Source organism: Cynocephalus volans, chromosome 2 (assembly GCF_027409185.1).
Source record: "Cynocephalus volans isolate mCynVol1 chromosome 2, mCynVol1.pri, whole genome shotgun sequence".
NCBI lineage: Eukaryota > Metazoa > Chordata > Mammalia > Dermoptera > Cynocephalidae > Cynocephalus > Cynocephalus volans.
This window is the reverse complement of record NC_084461.1, coordinates 164,155,797-164,178,062: the sequence shown is the minus strand read 5'-3', so window position 1 is coordinate 164,178,062 and position 22,266 is coordinate 164,155,797. Positions and strand designations below refer to the sequence as shown.

At 39.6% G+C, this 22,266-nt stretch overlaps 1 protein-coding gene across 1 annotated transcript in view; it reads right to left on the bottom strand.

Annotated features, from left to right (window-relative positions):
- Nucleotides 1–10,341, bottom strand: part of LOC134370673 (zinc finger protein 717-like) — a 51,734-nt gene extending 41,393 nt beyond the window's left edge. Inside the window, exons 1-2 of the mRNA XM_063087697.1 lie at nucleotides 10,182–10,341; nucleotides 5,253–5,311 (exon numbers count right to left, since the gene is read on the bottom strand). Coding sequence (XP_062943767.1) covers nucleotides 5,253–5,311; nucleotides 10,182–10,341 — 219 coding nt within the window. The remainder of the gene's footprint in view (nucleotides 1–5,252; nucleotides 5,312–10,181) is intronic.
- Between the last annotated feature and the right edge of the window lie 11,925 nt (nucleotides 10,342–22,266).

Genomic DNA, 22,266 nt, shown 5'->3' with positions numbered 1-22,266 from the left:
ATAGTTCTCAACTCAAGTCAACATCCCTGGGTAACAAAACAGAAATCTGGGAGTTCACACCTCTGTGTGCTCATGTGTTGCATGTGTCATATATATGATGCCACTTTTCTGTACTCCATAGAATGGGAGGAAGAAAAATCAAAGGACAAATATCCTGGCACTGTAATAAGTTATTAATTATGAGTGATAATATTACAAAACTTAGTTTATACCTTAAGAAATATCTTTGTTGCCAGTGATAAAAGTGCAAATAAGATTTTTCTTTTCTAAGTAGAGTATAAACAGGCATGAAGACACAAGTATAATTACATACCTGAAATACTGTGTTAGATGAACAAATTTAAACACAAGTTCAATATAGACCGAGATAAGAAAGAAACAGAAAATATAGTTTTATTTTGTATTCAATTTGTACTTAACTGAAATGTCAAAGAAGTTAAACTCTTCCATGTGAACTTCATGGTCTCATGAATACAAGGCAACAGCAAAAGACCGGTCACAAGATACAACATTACTATACAGAAGTTAATCACTTTTCTATACCCTAGCAATGATCAAATAAAATTTAAAACAAAAAACATAATACTATTTACACTAGCAACTCAAAAACAAGAAAAGAAAGTAGAAAATCATCTATCTCATAAGAAACTGACATCAAGAATACATTTAAAAAACACCTACAAGTAAACAATAAAATGAATAATATGATCAAAAAATAAGCAAAGGGCTTCAACAGACATTTCTACAAAATTGATATACCAATGTCTAACAAGCTCACAGAAAGATGCTTAACATCATTAATCATTAGAGAAATGCAAAACCACAATGAAATATCATTTTACACCGAATAGAAAACAACAATTATTGGCAAAATTGAAAACTTAATTCACTTTATGTGAGAATGTAAAGTGGTACAGTGCCTATTAAAAAAAAAACTATAGTGGCTTGTCAAAAAATTAAAAATAGAATTAGCATAGTATTCAAAAACCCATGTTTTGTGTACATATCTAAAATAATAGCAGAATCTCAAAAAGATATTTCCACATCTGTGTTCATAAAAGCATTTACTCACAGAGTTAAGAGGTGAAAGCAACCCAAATGTTCAGCCACGAATGAGTGGATAAATAAAATGTGGTATATATATAGAAAGAAATAATATCCAACCTTAAGAAGAAAGGAAATCTTGACATATGCTATAACATGGAACCTTGAGGACATTATGCAAAATGAAATAAGACACTCACAAAATGAGAAATATTATATGGTCCCACAGATGAGTCAAATTTTAGAAACACAAAGTAGAATGGTGGTTGCTAGAGGCTGGTAGAAGGGGAAATTGGGAGTTGTCATTTAATGGATATAGAGTTTCAGTTTTCTGAGATAAAAAACTTGGGGATATCTCCTGCACAACAGTATCAATATACTTAACGCTATGCAAATGTTAAGAACTGACTCAAATGGTAAATTTTATGCTATATGCTTTTTACCAAAATTAAAAATAAATTTTAAAAGCCAATAGATGTAGCAAAATAAAATATATAAAAAAAATTAATTGATGAAAATTTAGAAAATAAAAAGCAGAGGATTAAAAGGCAAATGAGGCAAATACAAACAGAAAACTGCAAAATGGCACTTAAATTAAAACTTATCAATAATTAGTTTAAATGGAATTGCATTAAATATTCCACTTAAGGCAAAGACTGTCAGATTTGATAGAAAAGACCCAACAATATGTTTTCCAGAGAACTACACTTTAAATACAAAGAAACAGACTAAATGTAAAATAATGGAAAACATGTATACCACAGCAACACAAATTATGAAATTCTTAAGTGGAAATAATGATACTGGCAAAAGAATCTTCAAGACAAATTACTAGAAATAAATGAACACTGAAGGATGTGGGCCACATTATCACCTCCCATAACAAAGAAAATGGAAAGGGTGTCTGAGACTTTGGGGCACAATGGGAAAAGTGCTAACTGTCATCTCCTCTCTCTCACTGAGAAAATAAAAGAAGGATGCTCAATTTTCAAACAGAATTTAGAGAAAATATGGAGGAGCTGAGACTTGCTGAATTTGAAACTAAACTATTTTGCAATCCATTTCTCCCAGAAAAATATTTTCAAACTGTTAAATTATTCTGTGGCAAGGATCAAGCCCAGTGTTTCCCAAGAAAGATGAAAGACCAAAAATATTTCTAGCTTTCTAGGTACCTTAGGGTATGACACATAGATAGTGCCCAGTAAACAATAAAACTTCTAAGGAAATAGCCATCTTGGAGAGAAGGGGAGGCCAGAGAACAAAGGGCCTGACACAGAATGTGTGGGGATAGCATTGGTCTAATGGATTTTAGCAGAATGGAAACCCATGTTTTTATGGCAGTGATTATACCAGATAATTTCCTGTATCAAAAGGTCAGAGTCAGGAAAAATGAAAAAGGTCATTGGATCCCTCAACATATAATAACCAAAAATAGGTAAAGAAAATCAGTCAACTGCAAACCCGGGCTTTTAAGGAAAAGAGATATTGACAGGGAATGGCAAGTGCCCAGAGGAGACAGTGAAGGGGCACAAGGCATCTTTTCCAGGGACCAGGAATGGGCCCTAATGAAATACTAAAGCAGGTGCCTGATGGGAAGAATTAACTACTCAGACCAGTGCCTGCAGGGTGCTGCCCCTTCTTACCAACCCTGTCTGAAGAAAAGTCTGAAGAAAAGTCACATGGTCATGCCTGTCTGTTCATTGTAAGCTGGATGTATGTTAAACAGATGACAGAACCCCAGAGCTTCTTTAGTTTGGCTTTTTGCCAACTGTACAATGGTAGGATATTTCTAGGGCTCTTGAGAGTGGCACAGTATATTTTGCATGTGGAAGAAATTTATGGTCAGAGAGCAAACTGTGGTCTATTAAAGACTGCTGCAAAGTCTTATTATTCCTCTTATTGAGAGGTGGAATCTAACTGCCTTCCCCTTGAATCAAGGCTGGTCTTAGTGATATGCTTGACTAAGAGAATATGGTGGAAAAGATACTTTAATATCTAAGTGGAGATAACAAGAATCCTTTCAGCTTCTGCTTGGGCCTCTTGGACACTAGCTCAGGCAGAAGCCAGACAAACCTGATACCTTGAGAATGCCACTCTGTGAGGAAGTCCAACATGGCCACAGAGAGGGCTGGATGTCTGCTCTATGTTCCCAGTCACTAGAATTTTTCCAGCTTAGCACAGAGATACCGTGTAGCAGCTAACCAACATCAAACTGTCCAGTTTACTCAACCAAAACATTGTGACATGTAATAAGATGTTCTTATTTTAAGTCACAAAGTTTTGTGATACTTTGTTGCACAGCAGATCATTGGAACACCAAAAACTTATTAGAGACCTTTTGTAGTGCTTTGATTTGAAACATGAACAATGTAGGTTCACACTGAATATTACACTCAAAACAAAGAAAGGAAGCATTTTACATCTCATGTTAGATCTCAAACTACAATAGTGAAGATGTTAGATCTCAAACTACAATTGTGAATGTAAATGTTAACTAGTTTGTCAATTTTTGTTCTTAACTAGCTGTTAGCTACAGTTCCACTTCATAAACATACTGATGACTAATGCCCACATCCATTTTATTCATTCATTTTCAAGTAATTACCTGAAACAGAAGAAGAATAAAATACAATCATGAGAAAGTTTAAAAACATGATGGGTCTTATTGAACTACAAACAGATAACTGTATATTAATAAAAACTACAAATAGAATCACTGATATAAATTTATAGAAGCAAGAGGTAGACATTAGGAAAATGTGTACTTTCCATTTTTATTATTTCCATGTCTTTTTATTGACAGTTGTTCAAACATGTCCTAATAACTCTTGAAGACTTTATCCCCTTGGACTCCTAAGGATGTCGCCACAGATGCCTAGAAGCATAGGTCACCAGGGATTGAACCTAATAACCCAGCAAACATTACCTTCAGGTTTTTACAAGAATGATATTTCCAATGTAACAAACAAAGTTACTGTCTTTATGAGTACCAGCATCTCCCCCTATATAGGCAGGGTATATAGAAATCAAAATAAAATAAAAAGACTAAACAAACAAAAGTAGCAATAATTAACACAAGATAAAATTAGACCCATGAAACAGGGAGGAGTCCAGGAGAAATCTCATTTTTGTGGTTGTGTCAGTGGCTGGGTGGTAGTGATAACACATATAAGAGAAGAGGAGGAAGTAGTTTTAATTTAGGTTTGTTGACTTTGAGGTGACTTTTTTTTTCTGGCAGCTGGCTGGTGCAGAGATCTGAAGCCTTGACATTGGTGTTAAAGCACCATGATCTAAAAAACTGAGCTAACAAGTCAGCCCCTTGAGGTGCCTTCTGAACAGCTACAAACAAGCATTCAACAGAGTTCAACCTAACATCAATAGACTAGGAATGAAGTACAACCTGTAGAGAAAGAAGAGTACAAAATACAGAGGACTGAATCAGTGAAAAAGAATTTCACATGAGAAGAACAGGGCCCAGGATAAAGCACTTTGATAAGCTATGTTATATAAAGAAAAAAGTAGAACTCAGGAGAAAAGAGAAAAACCATCGCAGAAGTCATGAAAGAAACTAATAAACGAACACAGAAGAATTTCCAAGAGAATATCATGAACAGTAGTTCACAATGTAGCAGAAGACTCAAGGCAGAAAAAGACTGGAGAATAATCACGGGATTTAACTATAATTTAGGTTATAATTCTAGGTTTTATCCAAGAATCTAATAGAGTCTTCCAAAGTCACCTGGAACTAGATTTATTTTAGAAACTTTATATAAAGCTTACTAAGCAACTTATGCCTCAGAACTAGGTAACTACTTCCACTGCAGGAAGTGAGAAATGTTGATTTCCAGGTCAGAAGTGAAAAACTTTCTAATAGTGATGGTTTTGCAGAATTTGGTGCCACCGAGTCATCATATCCCAAGAGAATTTGGCAGATTCTCTTCTCAGGTTGCATTCCAATCATGTAAACAAGGTGTCTACCTTTTCCCCATGACATCACAAAGACCAGAGACAAATTTTTATTCAAATTAGATGACTCTGAGGTCTTAGAAACTGCTCTATCTACATGCCAACTTCATCTTATGTATGTACATTTCTTTCAAGTTGAGTTTTACTCATCTGTACTTTTCAGTTTTAATTTATGCACACCATAAAGCACAAGTAATATAATTTAAAAAAAGAGTGAGTAATAAATAACCAAAAAAACTCACCAGAGGTTTATTCACCTTTTGTTGATCTTGTAAACCCATAGTGCACTCTGACAGCATAGCTGGAAGAAAAGAGAATGGAGTGGATTAAGGAGAGAACTGTTGTGGCTTGGCTCTAGATTCTCCTTTCCAAAACTCTGTACTTATTAGCTGAAAAAGACAAACAAAAAGACTTCCTGTGAGACAACAGTCCTTTATGCCTCAATAAGGAGAAACAAAGACCCCAATAAAGATGCAGCTACAAGTATATTAATATTTACACATTACACACACAATTTATTTTTGGGTAATGAAAACATACACAACCTACTCACTCAGCACAAGTCAATGTTATCTAAACATATAACTTAATAACTTAAACCAAAGAAAAATACATTGTGACGTCAATAAAATTAGTGTTATAGAAATAGTTTGACTATATTAACTGTTACTCTATTAATATACTAAATTTGCACATGACTCTAAAACAGTGTTTTCTAAATATCTGGATAGTGTGCATCTTGCAACCCAGCACATTTTGCTCATGATTATATAGGTAAACAAAATACACATAATGTATATTTCTTCTGGTATATTGATCTCCCTGTACCCAAGCCCTCAAATAGTATGCTCTGACAATAAACTGGTCTTTGTCATGTGACCTGCTTTAGACAGTGGCACATTAGAAAATGTCATGCAAACATAGGTTTGAAAAGCACTGGCCACTGGTGCTTGCCTCTTAAACACAGTCATCCTGTGAAGAAGCGTGGAGAGACACAGGGCCCAGCCAGGGTTCAGCACAAACCACAGGACATGTGAGTGAAGCCATCTTTAACCAAACAGCCTCAGTTAAGATACCAGGAGACTAAATCCATGTTTGTAATCAAGGGAACACTAGAATGTGAACTGCCCATCTAAATGCACCCCAAGATGGGGATCAATAGAACTTCAAAAAAAATAAGATGGCTGGGTTTTTCAAGACATTGGGGTTTGATTTGTTTCTTACATGGCAAAGGCTGAATGATACATCTAAGTCCCCAACCCTCAAAACATACTTTTAACAAAATTATGTGGATGAGAAAGTCTTAAATTACAAGTCAAATACAATCAATATGACTTCACAGCCACAGGTAGAAGCTTTGAAAATCACAATGTTAACTACATGTACTTCAGCGAGGTTTCTAGCCCTAATAGAGGCTATGTGAATCATAAAAAACAACTATTCGCACATCAGTAAACTAAGTTACAAGTTTTGTTTTGTACTGTTTTTTACATCACATAAAGTTGTTTACTTTAAAAACATACAACATAAAAATGGTGTTTCTTATAACCAAGTAAGACACTGTAACGGGATACTTTCAAAAGTTCAGGGAAAAATAGAATAAAAAGAGAATAGAAATCTTTCCACGAACTTTTTGAAGCACACTAGCATTTTAGTTACATTTAAGAAATTGGTTTTGATTAGAAGGGAAGTACAGTCTAATTTTCCCATTTCAAATAATGTAAAGTTGCTCCCAATATATTCCTGCAAAAGTTATAATTTTAAAGAACAGGTTACTGACATTAAGTGAGAAATACTTAAATTATTTACCCATTGAGGTGACAAAATCCAAAGAAAGTACTGAAGAAAAATAAAGAAAGTAAGCCCATTTACAATTGTCACAAAAAAATAAAATACCTAGGGATCAATTTAACTAAGGAGGTGAAAGACCTCTACAATAAGAACTACAAACCACTTCTGAAAGAAATTTAAAAAGACACAAAAAGATGGGAAGATATTCCATGCTCCTGGATTGGAAGGATTAACATTGTGAAAATGTCATACTACCCAAAGCAATGTACAGATTACATGCAATTCCTATCTAAATACCAATGACATGCTTCACAGAAATGGAAAAAATAATCTTACCGTTCATATGGAACAACAAAAGACCCCAAATAGCCAAAGCAATCCTGAGCATAAATAAATAAATAAATAAATAAATAAATCAAGCAAGCAAGCAAGCAAGCAAGCAAGCAAGCAAGCAAGCCAGAGGCATAACACTACCTGACTTCAAATTATACCACAAAACTATTGTAACCAAAACAGCATGGTACTGCTATAAAGACATTCTGACCAGTGGAGTAGAATTGAGAACCCAGAAATCACCCCTCAGGCTTATAGCCATCTGATATTGGACAAAGGCAACAAAAATCTACATTGGGGAAAAGACTGCCTCTTCAACAAGTGGTGCTCAGAAAACTGGATATCCATATGCAGAAGAATGAAACTAAATATGCATCTCTCACCATACACTAAAATCAACTCAAAATGGATTAAAGATTTAAGTTTAAGTCCCCAAACTGTAAAATTACTAAGGGAAAATATAGGTGAAACACTCCAGCAACTAGGTCTGGGCACAGACTTTACGAACAGGAGTCTGAAAGCACAAGCAGCAAAAGAAAAAATAAACAAATGGGACTATATCAAACTAAAAAGCTTCTGCACAGCAAAGGAAACAATCAACAGAGGGAAATGACAACATACAGAGTGGGAGAAAATTTTTGCTAACTATGCATCTGACAAGGGATTAATATCTGTAATATACAAGGAACTCAAACAATTATATAGTAAAAAAAACAACCCAATTAAAAAATGGGCAAAGGAGGTGAATAGACATTTTTCAAAGGAAGACATACAAATGGCCAACAGGTACATGAAAAAATGCTCAACATCACTAGTCATCAGGGAAATGTAAATTAAAATTACACTGAGATACCACCTCACCCCAGTTAGACTAGCTATAACCTAAAAGACAGTGAATAACAAATGCTGGTGAGGCTGTGGGGAGAAGGGAACATTCCTACACTGTTGGTGGGACTGTAAATTAGTACAACCACTATGGAAAACAGTATGGAGGTTTCTCAAACAACTACAGATAGATCTTCCATATGATCCAGCAATCCCACTTCTGGGTATATTTCCAGAGGAGTGGAAATCACCATATCGAAGGGATACCTGCACTCCCATATTCATCGCAGCTCTGTTTACAATAGCCAAGACATGGAACCAACCTAAATGTCCATTGATGGATGACTGGATAAGGAAACTGTGGTATATATACACTACGGAATACTACTCTGCCATAAAAAAGAATGAAATACTTCCATTTGCAACAATATGGATGAGCCTAGAGAAACCTATGTTGAGTGAAATAAGCAAAGCACAGAGAGATAAATACCACATGCACTCACTCATATGTGGTAGCTAAGAGAGAAAGAAGGAAGGAAAGAAAGACCACAGTAGTGCATTGGACTTGCAGAGGGAGAGAACATTCTATGGGTTACAAAGTGGAGTGGGAGGAAGTGGGGAGGGAGGTTGGGGATAATTGGGTGGGGGACACAGGGTACAAATTCAATTTGTGGTAATGGGCATATAGCCAGTATGAATCTGGCCCCCACGTCATGGGCACAAGGGGTGACAATCAGCTTTGTATCTCATGAACATACATAACTAATAACTAACTAAATAATAAACAAACAAACAAATAAATAAATAAACAAATGGATAGGGATGTTTAAGGCAATGTTAAAGCAACGTTTGCTCTAAGTTGCATTATAAAAATAATCTCAAAAGTGAACAAACACTTGTTTTGACTTAAATGTGTCAAAATGGAAAACGCTAGCCATAAAGTCAGGATGTCTAACATCAACAAATCATGTGAACCTGAGCTAGTCATATTTCCTCATGTCCAATTATTTTCACTTTTCTTACAAGGTAGAAATATAGGGAAAACCATTTCTGAATGACTGCAAAAGAACTATGAAGATAGAAAACCATCAGCACATCTGTAGATACCAAATTTGGTGACAGGCTGGGTTTGAGAGAGCTCAGACACTGGGAACAATGAGGGAGGATTGAAGGAATGGAAGTGTGTTCAGAGAGCACTATACACAGATTCTCTCAACTGTGACAGGTTATTCCTGCACCCCACAGAACACCTTCAAACCCCCTTCAATAAGTAACATCTCCTAGGTCCTTGCCTCTTTTTCTCATTCTAATTCACCTCTCCCTTCTTAAAGTTGGCCCAAACCTTCCAATGTCACCCAGTCTAAGACAGCTATTGAATAAGGTATTATCGGACAACTGTGGTCCACTGTAAGCACTAGACACAATTGTTGTTTAGGCTGTGCAAAAGTAGGATCTTCACCTTTCTGGGACTGAAGCAGTACTGAGAGGGTTCCGGCCACAACGATGTTCTCCCAGGCGGGAATTCTATTCACAGGACACCGTCCTTCAAAGTTTGTCACACCTTCACTCCAAAGAAAATGGGACCACCATCCAGTGCCCCAATCTCCTTCATAGAAGTCACTGTCCCTGGAAACAAGGTTCTGTATAAACTTCTGTAAATTCAAACCAGGAAAGCTAGGCAGGCTGCACAGGGCAGGAGAGACCAGAAACTTGACTTCCTAAAGAAACACCGACACACCTCACAAACACAACTGCCACAGAGTAACACACCTCACAATTATTTCTCTGGGAATTTGGGGCAATACACTAATGTCAACACGCTCATGTTACAGATGGGTAAAGCGAACGTCCTATAGGTCGGTACTAGGTTCCTGGATGGCGGAGCTGGAATGTGACCTCCCGCACACTTCCCAGGTTCCCTTTCTTCAGACACCCCCGCCCCCTCCCCCACTGCCACCTTGGCCATGAGGCCCCATTCTGGGACACCTGGAGCCGGCTTCTGCACGCCTGCCTTCCGGCAGCGCTGTCTTCTGACGGAGCCACCGTGGAAAGCACAGCCCGTAGGCCCCTTCCGCGGCCCAGCCCGGGCCCGCGCTCGTGCCGCACGTCAGGGCCCGTCCGCCGGAGGCCCACGGCGCTTTTGCCCGCCAAGTGCCGGGACACCATCCCACTCCGCAGGGCCCCCGAGGCCCGCAGGGCTCCTCTTTCACACTCGCACCCACCTTCAGGGAAGCACAATCCAGGAGCAGGATCTGAGGAGCAGCGCGCGGGTGTCTGCACCATCCGGAATTCCCAGACAAGGTAGGCGACGTTCGCAGAACCGCACATGCGCAGAAGAAGCCCGCAGAAGCCCTTCCCATAGTCCTGTGCAGCTGTCTTCATTGTAGGGCGAAACTACATTTCCCAGATAGCAGAGCGATCCGAGCCCCTTGTGTACAGAAGGAACTTAGAATAGTTGTTCAGTATTCTTGTGTTGGTGACGTCAATGGAGAGCGAAACTACATTTCCCACAAGCCTCTGCGGTCATTCTCTAGGGACAGAAGGAGAAAATATATATTTTGTTTTCTCCGCAGGGATTCTTGTTACCAGGAGAAGAGGACCTGATGGATCAAGATTGGTCTCTATCCACATTATTGCGAGGTGGAATTCTGATTCTTTATTAAATCCTGGTTTGGCAACCTGGGGCATTGTGAGAATAAGGGGAAATTCGAATGTGGGCCAAGTACAGCATATTAATAAGCAAGTTTACTTTTTTTCAGTTGTCATAGGTATTGCTATTCTAGAACCCATGTTTATTTTTGCAGATCCATTTTAGGGTATGAAAAAATCATTCATCTATTTTCCTTTAAATGGTTAAACAAATGAGAAATTAATATGGTATCTCTCTTACAAGCCATTAAAAAATGTTTATTCTCGTCTAATAAACCAACTTGTCAGTCTTCAATAGACTGTACTACACAGTTGGACAAACTGTTTGTCCCTCTCTACCAGATAAAAAACTGGTTATTATTACAATCTATTGACATGACCCTATTAAATTCTAAATTTTAATTCTACAGCCATTGTAGGGCAATGAGCCATGTATTTGCCACCTGTAAGAGACTAATACTCACCAGGTTCATAGTATCCCAGCTAACATCAGGCCTTGGTTTCTCATGTTGTGAACACCACCTTTTCTCCTTGCTCTCTCTATACTCTTACTAGATACAACCTCTTTTGCAGCAAGAGCACCTGATACAGTATGTTTCAGATTAAAACCACCTGTACTTTTGGATTCATATTCTGAGTCTTGTCTGTACATGGCAGTTTTGATTCTATAAATGGGCAAGGCTGGTAATTAAGATTCAGATGGGAGCTCCAAAAGGAGCTTGCCTCAATCATTCTGATCCTAGAGAATCTGGTCCATGTCTCTCTTCTAGCTTCTGGCAGTGTACTGGCAACTTGTGACATCCCCTGGTTTGTAGAATCATCACCCTGATGTTTGCTTTCATCTTCTCATAATGTTTTTCCTGTGTGATCTGTGCATGAATTCTCACTTTTTATAAGGACTTCAATCATGCTGTAGTAACTGATTGCATCCACAATGGCAGTATTGCAAAATAACGTCATATTCTGTGGTAGTGTGGATTAGGACTTTAGCATATAAATTTGGGGGAAGAAAGAACACAATTTAACTCATGAGAGAAACATCACTAACTTTGGCAGAAGCTATGAATGATAGCACCTCCTCACTAAATGGAGTATAGACAAGTCTCCTGTTGGTATGAATAGAGACAACCCACCACATTACTCTAGATTTCACATTAGTTACTTGTATGGGTTTGCTGGGCTGCCATACAAAACACCACAGACTGGGCAGCTTAAACAACAGAAATGTATTTTCTCCCAGTTCTGGAGGCTGGATGTTGAAGAGGAAGGTGCTGGCAGGATTGGTTTTCTCTAAGGCTCTCTCCTTGGCTGGCAGATGTTTGTCTTCTCTTTTCCTCTTTGCATGATCATCCTTTGTGCTCAAATACCCCTGCTGTGTCTACTTATGTCCTAATCCCCTCTTGTTGTAAGGACAACAGTCAGATTGTAATAGGGCCAGACTCATTTTAACCTAACCACCTCTTTAAAGACCCCATCTCAAAATGCAGTCACCCTTTGAAATTCCTGTGGTTAAGATTGTAATAGATCTGGAACATAACCAGAGCCACTTCAGACAAGCCCAAGTACAAAATGGCACCGCCCGCCTCCTCCCCTCCCCTCCCACTTCCCTTTACGAGAAGCCTCCTGCCTTAAACAGAAACACCTTTTGCTTCCACAAGGATGCAGTTCTCCACCCTGATCCACATTAGCATAATGACCCTCCTTGATGGTATCAGCCAGCCCTTGGCACACTACATAAGCTCTACCACCCCCACACCTGGTGCTGTCCACCATTTCCAGGGCATCCCTGGGCCCTGTGCCACCCTGAGCAGATTTCTTTCTTTAATAAAGCTTCAATGGTACCCGGCATCTTGGCTCACTTTCTTTCATTTTGCAACATAATTTTTTGGAGGGATACAAATTAGCCCATACAGTAGTCAGGGTGGTGTCTGTGTCATTACTAATACTTAGATAGATTATAACTATGTCCCTCCACTCAGATATCTGCCAGGCACCTCAGGCCATGCAGGTCATATCCTGGACCCAGACACACTTTTCTTGTACCCCTCTCCTGGTGGTGGTGCTCTTCTGTTAAGCAGAAGTCTTGTAGACCCAGATTGCCACACTTCGCTACCTCCCACTTAGTGGATGCTGCTCAGTTTCTCACTAGCCAAATGTCTCCTTTTTCTTTTTGTACAAGCTGTCTGTGTTCTGAGAAGTTCATGATATCCTGGCCTAACAACATCTTACATGGGGGTGGAGGGTTCCATTGGTCAGAACTGCCTCCTGGGAGCATTGGTGGCCCTGCCCCTCAGAATCTACTCTCTCTGACTTCCCTGCAACCAAATGCCCTTGACTCAGAGCCATACCCTGTGCCCTGAAAAGGACCATCTTGGGTTACATAAATAGGTGTTTCCCCCTAAGAATCTCTCCTCACCTACTTATGCCACTCCCTACTGCTCACTTAAACTTCCAGGCCCTTCTACACTTGGAAGGTTCTGGTGCCCCAGAAGCCTTGGGTCCTGGACATGCAGGACAACAGTGGCCATTTGGGCAGTGGAGTTTCCACCTACAGTGTGGATGTGCTCAGGCTGGACTTCACTAGACAGTGATTACATCAGGCATGGTGGGGTGCAGAAGTCCTGCATGCCTCTCACCATGAGTTGAACATACCCTTGGGTCCAAGAACAGAGCCTGTCTAATTGGCTCTTTCTAGAATGGGATTCTGTGCTGTGAGGGTACCTAGACCTCAGTGGACTAAAATGGCCCTTAAGGTCTTTATCTGAATCTGACCTTGTCAGTATCCCCTTCTTCAGTCAGCAGGACAAGCATCTAATCACTCAGTGGAGCCAGATGTCCAGATTTTATCTCCAACATCTCCTTAAACTTCACTGCCCACAACTGTATAGTCACCAGTTCTGCCCTACAGCCATCTAGCAAGATTTGGTGGAACTCAAAATGCAGACTTCAAGGGACACCACCAAGGTCAAGTGTTCTGATTCCCAAACTGACCAGCTGCAAAAAATAAACAAACAAAAAAACAAAAAACCCCAAAAAACAAGTTCAAGGGGACTTAGACTCTCTGCTCATTTGTTAGGATTTATTATGTCTTATGTGCCAAGTTTTTTGTTTATTTCACAGTAATGTCTGTTATTTACTTTACCATACTGTGGGACTGATCAAAGGCAATATCAAAAAGCACATCAGTCAGACAAACTATTAAGAGGAGAAAGACAGGAAGTAAAGAACAGGGGAGAGAAACAGAAGAAGGAGAGTTAAACCAGGATGAGTTCTTAGATATAAACAGATGACGACCACAAAGCACTTTCCTTCCAGGGAGGGAAAAACAATAGAAATGTTATCAGTGATCTCGACACCGCTTTTCAGCTCTTCTGCTAATGAATAAGGAATGAAAAAAAGAAAGAAAAAAGACACAGGGTCTAATATTTGGAAATCTCTACTGAGTGTGAATTTATTTCCTCAACTTCTCTTTGGGTGTGAATCACCTTCAGAGTAAATGTTTCTAAGGGACTTTATCTTTAAAATAAGCCTGTGTAGTTTTTACATGAAATACATAAAACAACGCAGAAAAATTGAAATGAAACAAGAAATAAAAGTGAGTGAGCAAGAGAGCAAGCGAGTGAGAGAGAGAAGCAGGGAAAACATTAATCTAAATTCCAACTCTAACAAAACCACTGTCAGTTTATTCAAAACAGTCTTTCTCGGACTTCTCTCTACTTTTTTCAGTTCTAAATGCCTACGCTTGCTTTTATTTAGCACAGTTCATATTCCTCCCACTGTTTTTATGCATGTCTTGAAACTGAGGTGTAAAACAATGACCATAATGCTGCCTTTAACATGTAATACAAAAAAAAAAAAGGCCACCAACCCAATCTTAACACACACCAGAAAGAAAGTGGGCTCTGTCTCTGCATGCAGGTCCAAAAAGCTTGGTTTAGTTACGTATTGTCACAGGTGGGCTCTGTCTCTGCATGCAGGTCCAGAAAGCTTGGTTTAGTTACGTATTGTCACAGTATATACTCCAATTGCTGAAAAACAGCTTGTGTGAAGCTGCCAGCAAAGCCAGTAAAGCCACCAGCACATGGCTACAATGAAATAATATGACTCCCAGCTGAAACAATAGCTGATTACTCTGTGGAAATAAATGTCTGTCCTGGGCAACTTTGTGGAGTATGCATAAAGCAAATGTACTTCACAGGGCCTCGTTTTCCAAAGCCTAGCAGTTTCAAATATTGACCTTGCAAAGGACAGGAAATTTTCACCAGGTTATAGTCTCTGTTGCAAGATAAAGAATTGTAACACAGCAAGGTTGCTGTCCCAAAGACAGACAGGTTACTGATTGATATGTAAAAATACTGGGAAATTGCTGTAAGAAGAGAATGCTTGCCAAAATCAAGCTTTTGTTGCAAATTGCATTATAGAAGGTCACCTTGCTTGTCTTACTGAATTTTACCAGCTTCTATTGTTAAACTTGTTAAACTATACTTAGCAAAAACCCCACCTATGTTGTCTTCCTGTAACTTCCTCCCATGGATTTGTCACCCCTTTTCCCCTGGGAGGCAAAGCAACACAACCTGAAATGGATATGGAAGGATAAGAAAAAACACTGATCTGCAAATTTTGAGATCTGGTTCTGGCACTGTCTAGATTTATGATCTTATCTAAGCCGATTTGTAGAACACAGACAATCTCTATAGAGAAAAGCTCTTCCAACTTAGATAGAAAAGTTTGTTCCTTAGCTCTAAAATCCTACATTTTTTTTTTTTTTTCTGGTGGCTGGCCCAGACCCTGCTGTTATAAGGCTGTGCTCTAACCAACTGAACTAACCAGCCAGGCTATAAAATATCCTATTATGCTAATGCTTTAATTTCACTCTTCACCAGTCACCGGGGCAAAAAAAAAAAAAAAAAAAAAAAAATTACCTTGGCAATAGTTAATATTAATTTTAAACATCATCTCTATTTAGCTTCACAGGGGTCAATTAGCTTGAAGTTAATTATCATCATGAAATAATGGTGGGACTTCTTCATTTGAATATCTTCCTTTACCAGACTTCAAGCCAGTCGAATCATATTTGAGGACTAAAGATAGTTTTGAGGTGCTTTGTCAGCCTGGAAACCCACCATAAGGACAGAGAGATGGCAGGGCCAATACATGTTGTGACTCAGCCACACCACCCATGTGAATGGAGTTGGTGTGACTACACACACTGTAAGTGAAAAGCACCTTCATGTGACTCTGTTTTCATAATGATTATTTTTATTGAAAAGCCTCGACTTACTGTTTTCTTCCTTTTTTACGTCATACATTAATAATACATAGGGTTGTTACTGAAGGGAATGAAAAGCCAGAAGAAAAGCCAGAAGAAAAGAAGATGAAAGAAAGAAAGAAAGAAAGAAAGAAAGAAAGAAAGAAAGAAAGAAAGAAAGAAAGAAAGAAAGAAAGAAAGAAAGAAAGAAAGAAAGAAAGAAAGAAAGAAAGAAAGAAAGAAAGAAAGAAAGAAAGAAAGAAAGAAAGAGGGAAGGAAAGAAAGAAAGAAAGAAAGAAAGAAAGAAAGAAAGAAAGAAAGAAAGAAAGAAAGAAAGAAAGAAAGAAAGAAAGAAAGAGAAAGAAAGAGGGAAGGAAGGGAAGAAAGACTAAACAACGAATAAAATGGTCCCAATACTGTGGAATACCGTTTTCCCTTTCTTCAAGGAGGATCTGTGACGCTACTATCAGAGTGTGTGCACGTGTGTGTCCCAACGCGTGGGAGAGAGCTGGAGACAGAGTAAGAGAGAGACTCTCATTGGCTCGTTCCTAAAGTCAGCATTGTGAAGAAAAGTCTTTGAAGAGTGAGAGAAATGCAGCAGTAAAGAGTGAATATGGGATTTTCTGGAACTTGCAATCTATACTAACAAACTAGTTATTTTTTTCTAGTTATTAGATTTGTTAGTATAGATTGCAAGTGCCAGAAAATCCCTCCGCTAAAGCACCCAACGTCACCCGTGCCGATATGGCGGTGTGTAGCTAGAAATTCCAAAATCGCACCTTAGTACTCATACAGTATGGACTAGAGCTGGGACTTTTATGGGGTTTTCGCTCGTTCATGAGAATAGAAGATGATGCAGGTGGATAAAAACAGTAGGAACTACGGAAGACGAGAGGTCTCAGTAAAATTAACCAACTAAGTCACATTGAGCTTTTAAATACATTTTCAATGGACCAGTGGAAATTCACCTAAAGGTGGATGGTCCAAGATGTCTTTTGGTAACATACCACTTGAAATGAAAGGGAAAGATGCAGATAAAGGAAGACGTCCAGGAGGTCTCAAGTTGACATATACTTGATTTATAAGAAAAAGAAAAGCTCCGGGAGTAAACAGGCACGTAAATATATAAAAAATGCTAACGTGATTTCTGTGTGATTTAAAATCAAAGTGGCATTTCATCTCTGGGATCTTTTATGAAACAAGCAACCAGTTCTCCACCTCTCCAGATACCAACTGAGTGTCTTCCAGCTCATTCGATTCTGACCCTTATTGCCCAGAGTTAACGTCAGATTCCACGGTGTAAGGACTCAGTCCCACAAGACTGACTCTACCTTAGACCCAAATAGCAAGTCTGGGGCCATCTGTACTTCTGGCTGACTGGCTGTAAATTGGGGTTCCCATGACCTCCTCCTCAGGTTTGATAACTTGCTAGAATGGCTCACAAAACTCAGGAAATCATTTTACTTATGTTTACTGGCTTATTCTAAAGGATACAGAGGAAAAGCCATATGAAGAGGTACATATGGCCAGGTCCAGAACGTCCCAAGCACAAGAGCTTTTGTTCCTGTGAAGTAGGGGTGTGCCACTCTCCCAGCATGTGGATATGTTCACCTATTTGGAAGCTCCTCAACAGGTTTTGTAGAGTTTGATCTTCAGCTCCGTCCCTACTTCCTGGAGGTCACTGGGGGGAGGGTGGAAACTTGCAACCCCCTAGTCACTTGCTTTTTCTGGTGGCCAGCCCCATCCTCAGGCAATCTGGGGGCTGTACCCTAAGTCATCTTATTAGCATCAATTAACATCACACCTCAGCATGATCAAAAGGGACTCATTAATAACAAAAGACACTCATATCTCTCAGGATATTCCAAGGGTTTTAGGAGTTCTGTGCCAGGAACCCTGGACAAAGGCCAAATATATTTGTAATTATACCATAGCATCTGAAGCATCTTCTTGCAGGGCATGATATGAGGTTGGTCCCAGAGACAGACTGCCTGGGCAGCAGCTGAAATACATGAGTTACCATGCTTGGGAATGGTAGTGTCCTGGGAACTTCTGTAGAAGTGGGAAAACTGATTACATCAAGGTTATTTATTACAAATAAAATCGAGAGTGACATAATATAAGTATAATCTTGCTTTTTAAAATTTAACTGCAAGTAGATGTTTAATAAACAAAAAGTTACTGGGCAGCTTTTTCAAGACTAGGGACCTCTATGTATAATCATGCCTTGCATGCATTTCACACAGATAAACCTGAAAAAAAATTGTTTGCTAAAGAGACAGTAGTAACTTTTTAAAAAATGCCATTTAAAAACATTATTTTCTATTGTAAAGAGTGCTGCGATGAACATTGGGGAACAGGTATACCTTCGACTTGATGATTTCCATTCCTCTGGGTATATTCCCAACAGTGGGATGGCTGGGTCGTATGGTAGATCTATTTGCAATTGTTTAAGGAACCTCCATACCATTTTCCATAGAGGCTGCACCATTTTGCAGTCCCACCAACAATGTATGAGAGTTCCTTTTTCTCTGCAGCCTCGCCAGCATTTATCGTTCATAGTCTTTTGGATTTTAGCCATCCTAACTGGGGTTAGATGGTATCTCAATGTGGTTTTGATTTGCATTTCCCGGATGCTGAGTGATGTTGAGCATTTTTTCATATGTCTGTTGGCCATTTGTATATCTTCCTTAGAGAAATTCCTACTTAGCTCTTTTGCCCATTTTTTAATTGGGTTGCTTGTTTTCTTCTTGTAAAGTTGTTTGAGTTCCTTATATATTTTGGAACCAGCCCAAATGCCCATCATCAGATGAGTGGATACGGAAAATGTGGTACATCTACACAATGGAATACTACTCAGCTATAAAAACGAATGAAATACTGCCATTTGCAACAACATGGATGGACCTTGAGAGAATTATATTAAGTGAAACAAGTCAGGCACAGAAAGAGAAATACCACATGTTCTCACTTATTGGAGGGAGCTAAAAATTAATATATAAATTCACACACACACACAGACACACACACACACACACACACACACACACCGGGGGGGAGGGGAAGAAGATATAACAACCACAATTATTTGAAGTTGATACAACAAGCAAACAGAAAGGACATTGTTGGGGGGGAGGGGGGAGGGAGAAGGGAGGGAGGTTTTGGTGATGGGGAGCAATAATCAGCTACAATGTATATCGACAAAATAAAATTTAAAAAAAATAAAAATAAAAAAAAATAAAACAAAAGATTATTTAACTTAAAAAAAAACAAAAAAAAAACATTATTTTCTAAGCTTTTAAAAGTATTGGAACAATTAATAAAATCCAAGGACATTATACATTCGAAGATTTTAAGATATGTTCCTCAGACAAAGATATCCTAAAATATTTTTAAAAAAATATGTATCCACTTTGGGATACTTCCAGTCCCACATCAAGGCTGTTTCATTTCTAGAAATTCTCTGCCATTAGCAGTAAGATACAGAATTCTCCTGGGAGAGGTTACTGAAGGAGTTCTTATGGTATTGAGTCTCAATCTGATCAGAGTTAACTTATGTTTTTCATTGCAGAACATGCTCAATGTCAAGCTCTGGTTTTAAAATCTCTTCTACTCACATAACCCTAAAATACTAGTCTGAATACTATGCTCCTTTTGAATATTTGCATCGGTTTACCATGGTTAGCTGAGGCTCTCTCTGCTCTGAACAGGAGGACTGCAACAGTCCTGCTGGTGCTGCCAGTGCAGGCAGCTCTGGCTAGTCCTAGAATGCAGAGACTTGCTTCTTTCCAAAAGCTACTGCAGCAAAACTCTTGTTGAGAGCAGGTATGTGTGGGGGAGGAAGCAGAGGCGGTGCCACTGGTGATGCTGTAGGAGTGATGCAAACGGAAAGGACCCAGGTAAAATGCGGCTTTCTGGAACAGGCTCTCCCACTTTGCTTCCCCTCCCGCCTCTGGAGGATGTGATCTCGGGATGCTGACGCCCAGCCCTTGTCCCTGCGTTTAAAATCCTACAGGAGTCCACACTGCTGAGCGGAAACTCAACACAGGCGCACAGGCGCGCACTTAGCAGATGCTGAGCCGGGACAGGAGCTGCCAGCAGCGCCGCACCTGCGCTCGACGGAGGGCGGGCTTTTCATTTTAAATTTAAATATCGATCCCGAGTAACGCGCAGGCTCACCCTGACCTCCGCGCCCAGCGCACGGTGCACCCAGAGTCAGTTTCTGCCGCGGCACGGTACTCACAAATGTTAGCATTTCCCGAATGACTGAAAATAAATATATTCCCTAAAACGCGCGAACGCAGGAAGCGTGTGTGGGGCAGTTTGGCCTTGAAGGTTTTGTGGAAGGACTTAGAGAATTTCAGAGACTGGTCTTGAAGATGAGAGAGACTTCCTCACCGGCTTGTGCGACAACAGCTCACTCGTCTCAAAGTCAGCAAATATAAGGGCAAACCTGCATTTTATGAGTATTGCGCTGAACCATCAGAAATGACTTTTTCCTAGGTCAAAAACGATCAAATATTGGCAATTCCACATGCCTCGGCCCATTAGAAGAGTTGTGTAGGTTGTGGGTCATAGTGATGTGAGTTGGATCTAAAAGAGGGAGCTCGCGGCACAGTCCAGTGCTTCGAGGAGGTGCCAGGCCACGAGAAAGCCCCGCGGCACCAGAGAAGGGCAGAGCGCGACACCGACCAGCTTTTCTCTGGGGAAGGGTGGCGGAAAAGAGAAAACCCACTAAAGCCCTAGAGATGTGATGGTCGGGAAATTGTCTACAAAGATTGTGTGAAATCCCTGGAACTACAGCTGTTTGGAGACAGGGTTCACCTTCGATCTTTAATAAGCAATAGAATTTAGCATGGGAATTCACGCCTATTTGGGAAGTGATAAAAAGGTCTCAATAAGGCATTTCGACCTCGACGTTCGGTGTCTGGGAGGGTGGCATTTTGTCCTGCTGAGCGACAGTGGCCCTGTGCTCCTGTGCATGCCAGCGCGGGAAGACAAGCAGGCGGCCGCAAAGGCACGCTGGACTGCCGGCCCCGAGGACACCCGGGGAGCAGCTTCCCACAGCGGCTTTCCGTTTTCCTCATTAGAAATCCACAGTGCGCCGGGCTCAGCACGACTCCGGCTTTCTGACCGTCAGAGCTTTTGAACTGCGCTGCATTACCCTCCTGCAAGTCACTGTCCGTCCTGAAATGTCTGGTGTTTGTTTTTTGCTTTGTTTTGTTTAAAGCAGAAAGCAGGTTCTGTATCCACAAAAGAAGCTTTTAGACCAGTCTGTCCTTGCATGTAGAATTGCGTGTAGAACAAGTAAGAATATGGTTTCTTTTCTTTAAAAATTATTTTTAAAATTTATTAGTAGTATGTTTATTATTACAGATCACGATTTTTCTTTACGCCCTTTACCCGACTTGTCCCTCCCCACACCTCCTCCCTCCCTCCTCCCATCTCCAGTAAACTTAGATTTGTTCTCTCCTACTGAAAGTTCAGTGAATTGTTGGGTCTCTCCCTCTCTCTGTCTCCACCCAGTTATAAGTGAGAACATGCGGCATTTCTTTTCCCTAGTTTGGCTTATTTCACCTAATATAATTTTCTCTAGACTCATCCATTTGCTGCAAAAGGCAGGATTCATTCTTTTTATGGATAAGTAGTATTCCATTGTGTATATACACCACATTTTCTGTATCCAGTCGCCCATCGGTGAACACTGAGGTTGATTCCATATTTTGCCTGTTGTAAATAGAGCTGCAATGAACATGGGAGTGCAGGTATCACTTCTACCTGCAGTTGTTTAAGAAACTTCCATGCTGTTTTCCATAATGGCTTTGCTAATTTACAGTCCCACTAACAGTGATGAAGACTTCCCCTTTCCCAGCATCTTCTCCAACATTTGTTATTCTCAGTCTTTTTAATACTGGTTAGTCCAATTGGAGTGAGATGATATCTCAATGTGGTTTTGATTTGCATTTCTCTGATGCCTAGTAATGATGAGCAATTTTTCATGTACCTGTTGGCCATTTGTATGTCTTCCTTTGAAAAGTGTCTATTCATCTCCTTTGATCATTTTAAAAATGGATTATTTGTTTTTTTACTGTGTAGTTCATTTAGTTCTTTGTATATTCTGGATGTTAATTCCCTGTCAGATGTATAGTGTGCAAATAATTTCTTCCATTCTGTAGGTTGCCTTTCTGCTCTGTTGATTGTTTCCTTTGCTGTGCAGAAGCTTTCTAGCTTGATATAATCCCATTTATTTATTTTTTCTTTTGTTGCTTGTGCTTTTGGGGTCTTATTCATAAAGTCTTTGCCCCGTCCTAGTACCTAGAATATTTCCCCTATATTTTCCGTTAGTAATTTTATAGTTTCAGGTCTTATATTTAAGCATTTAATCCATTTTGAGTTGATTTTGGTATAAG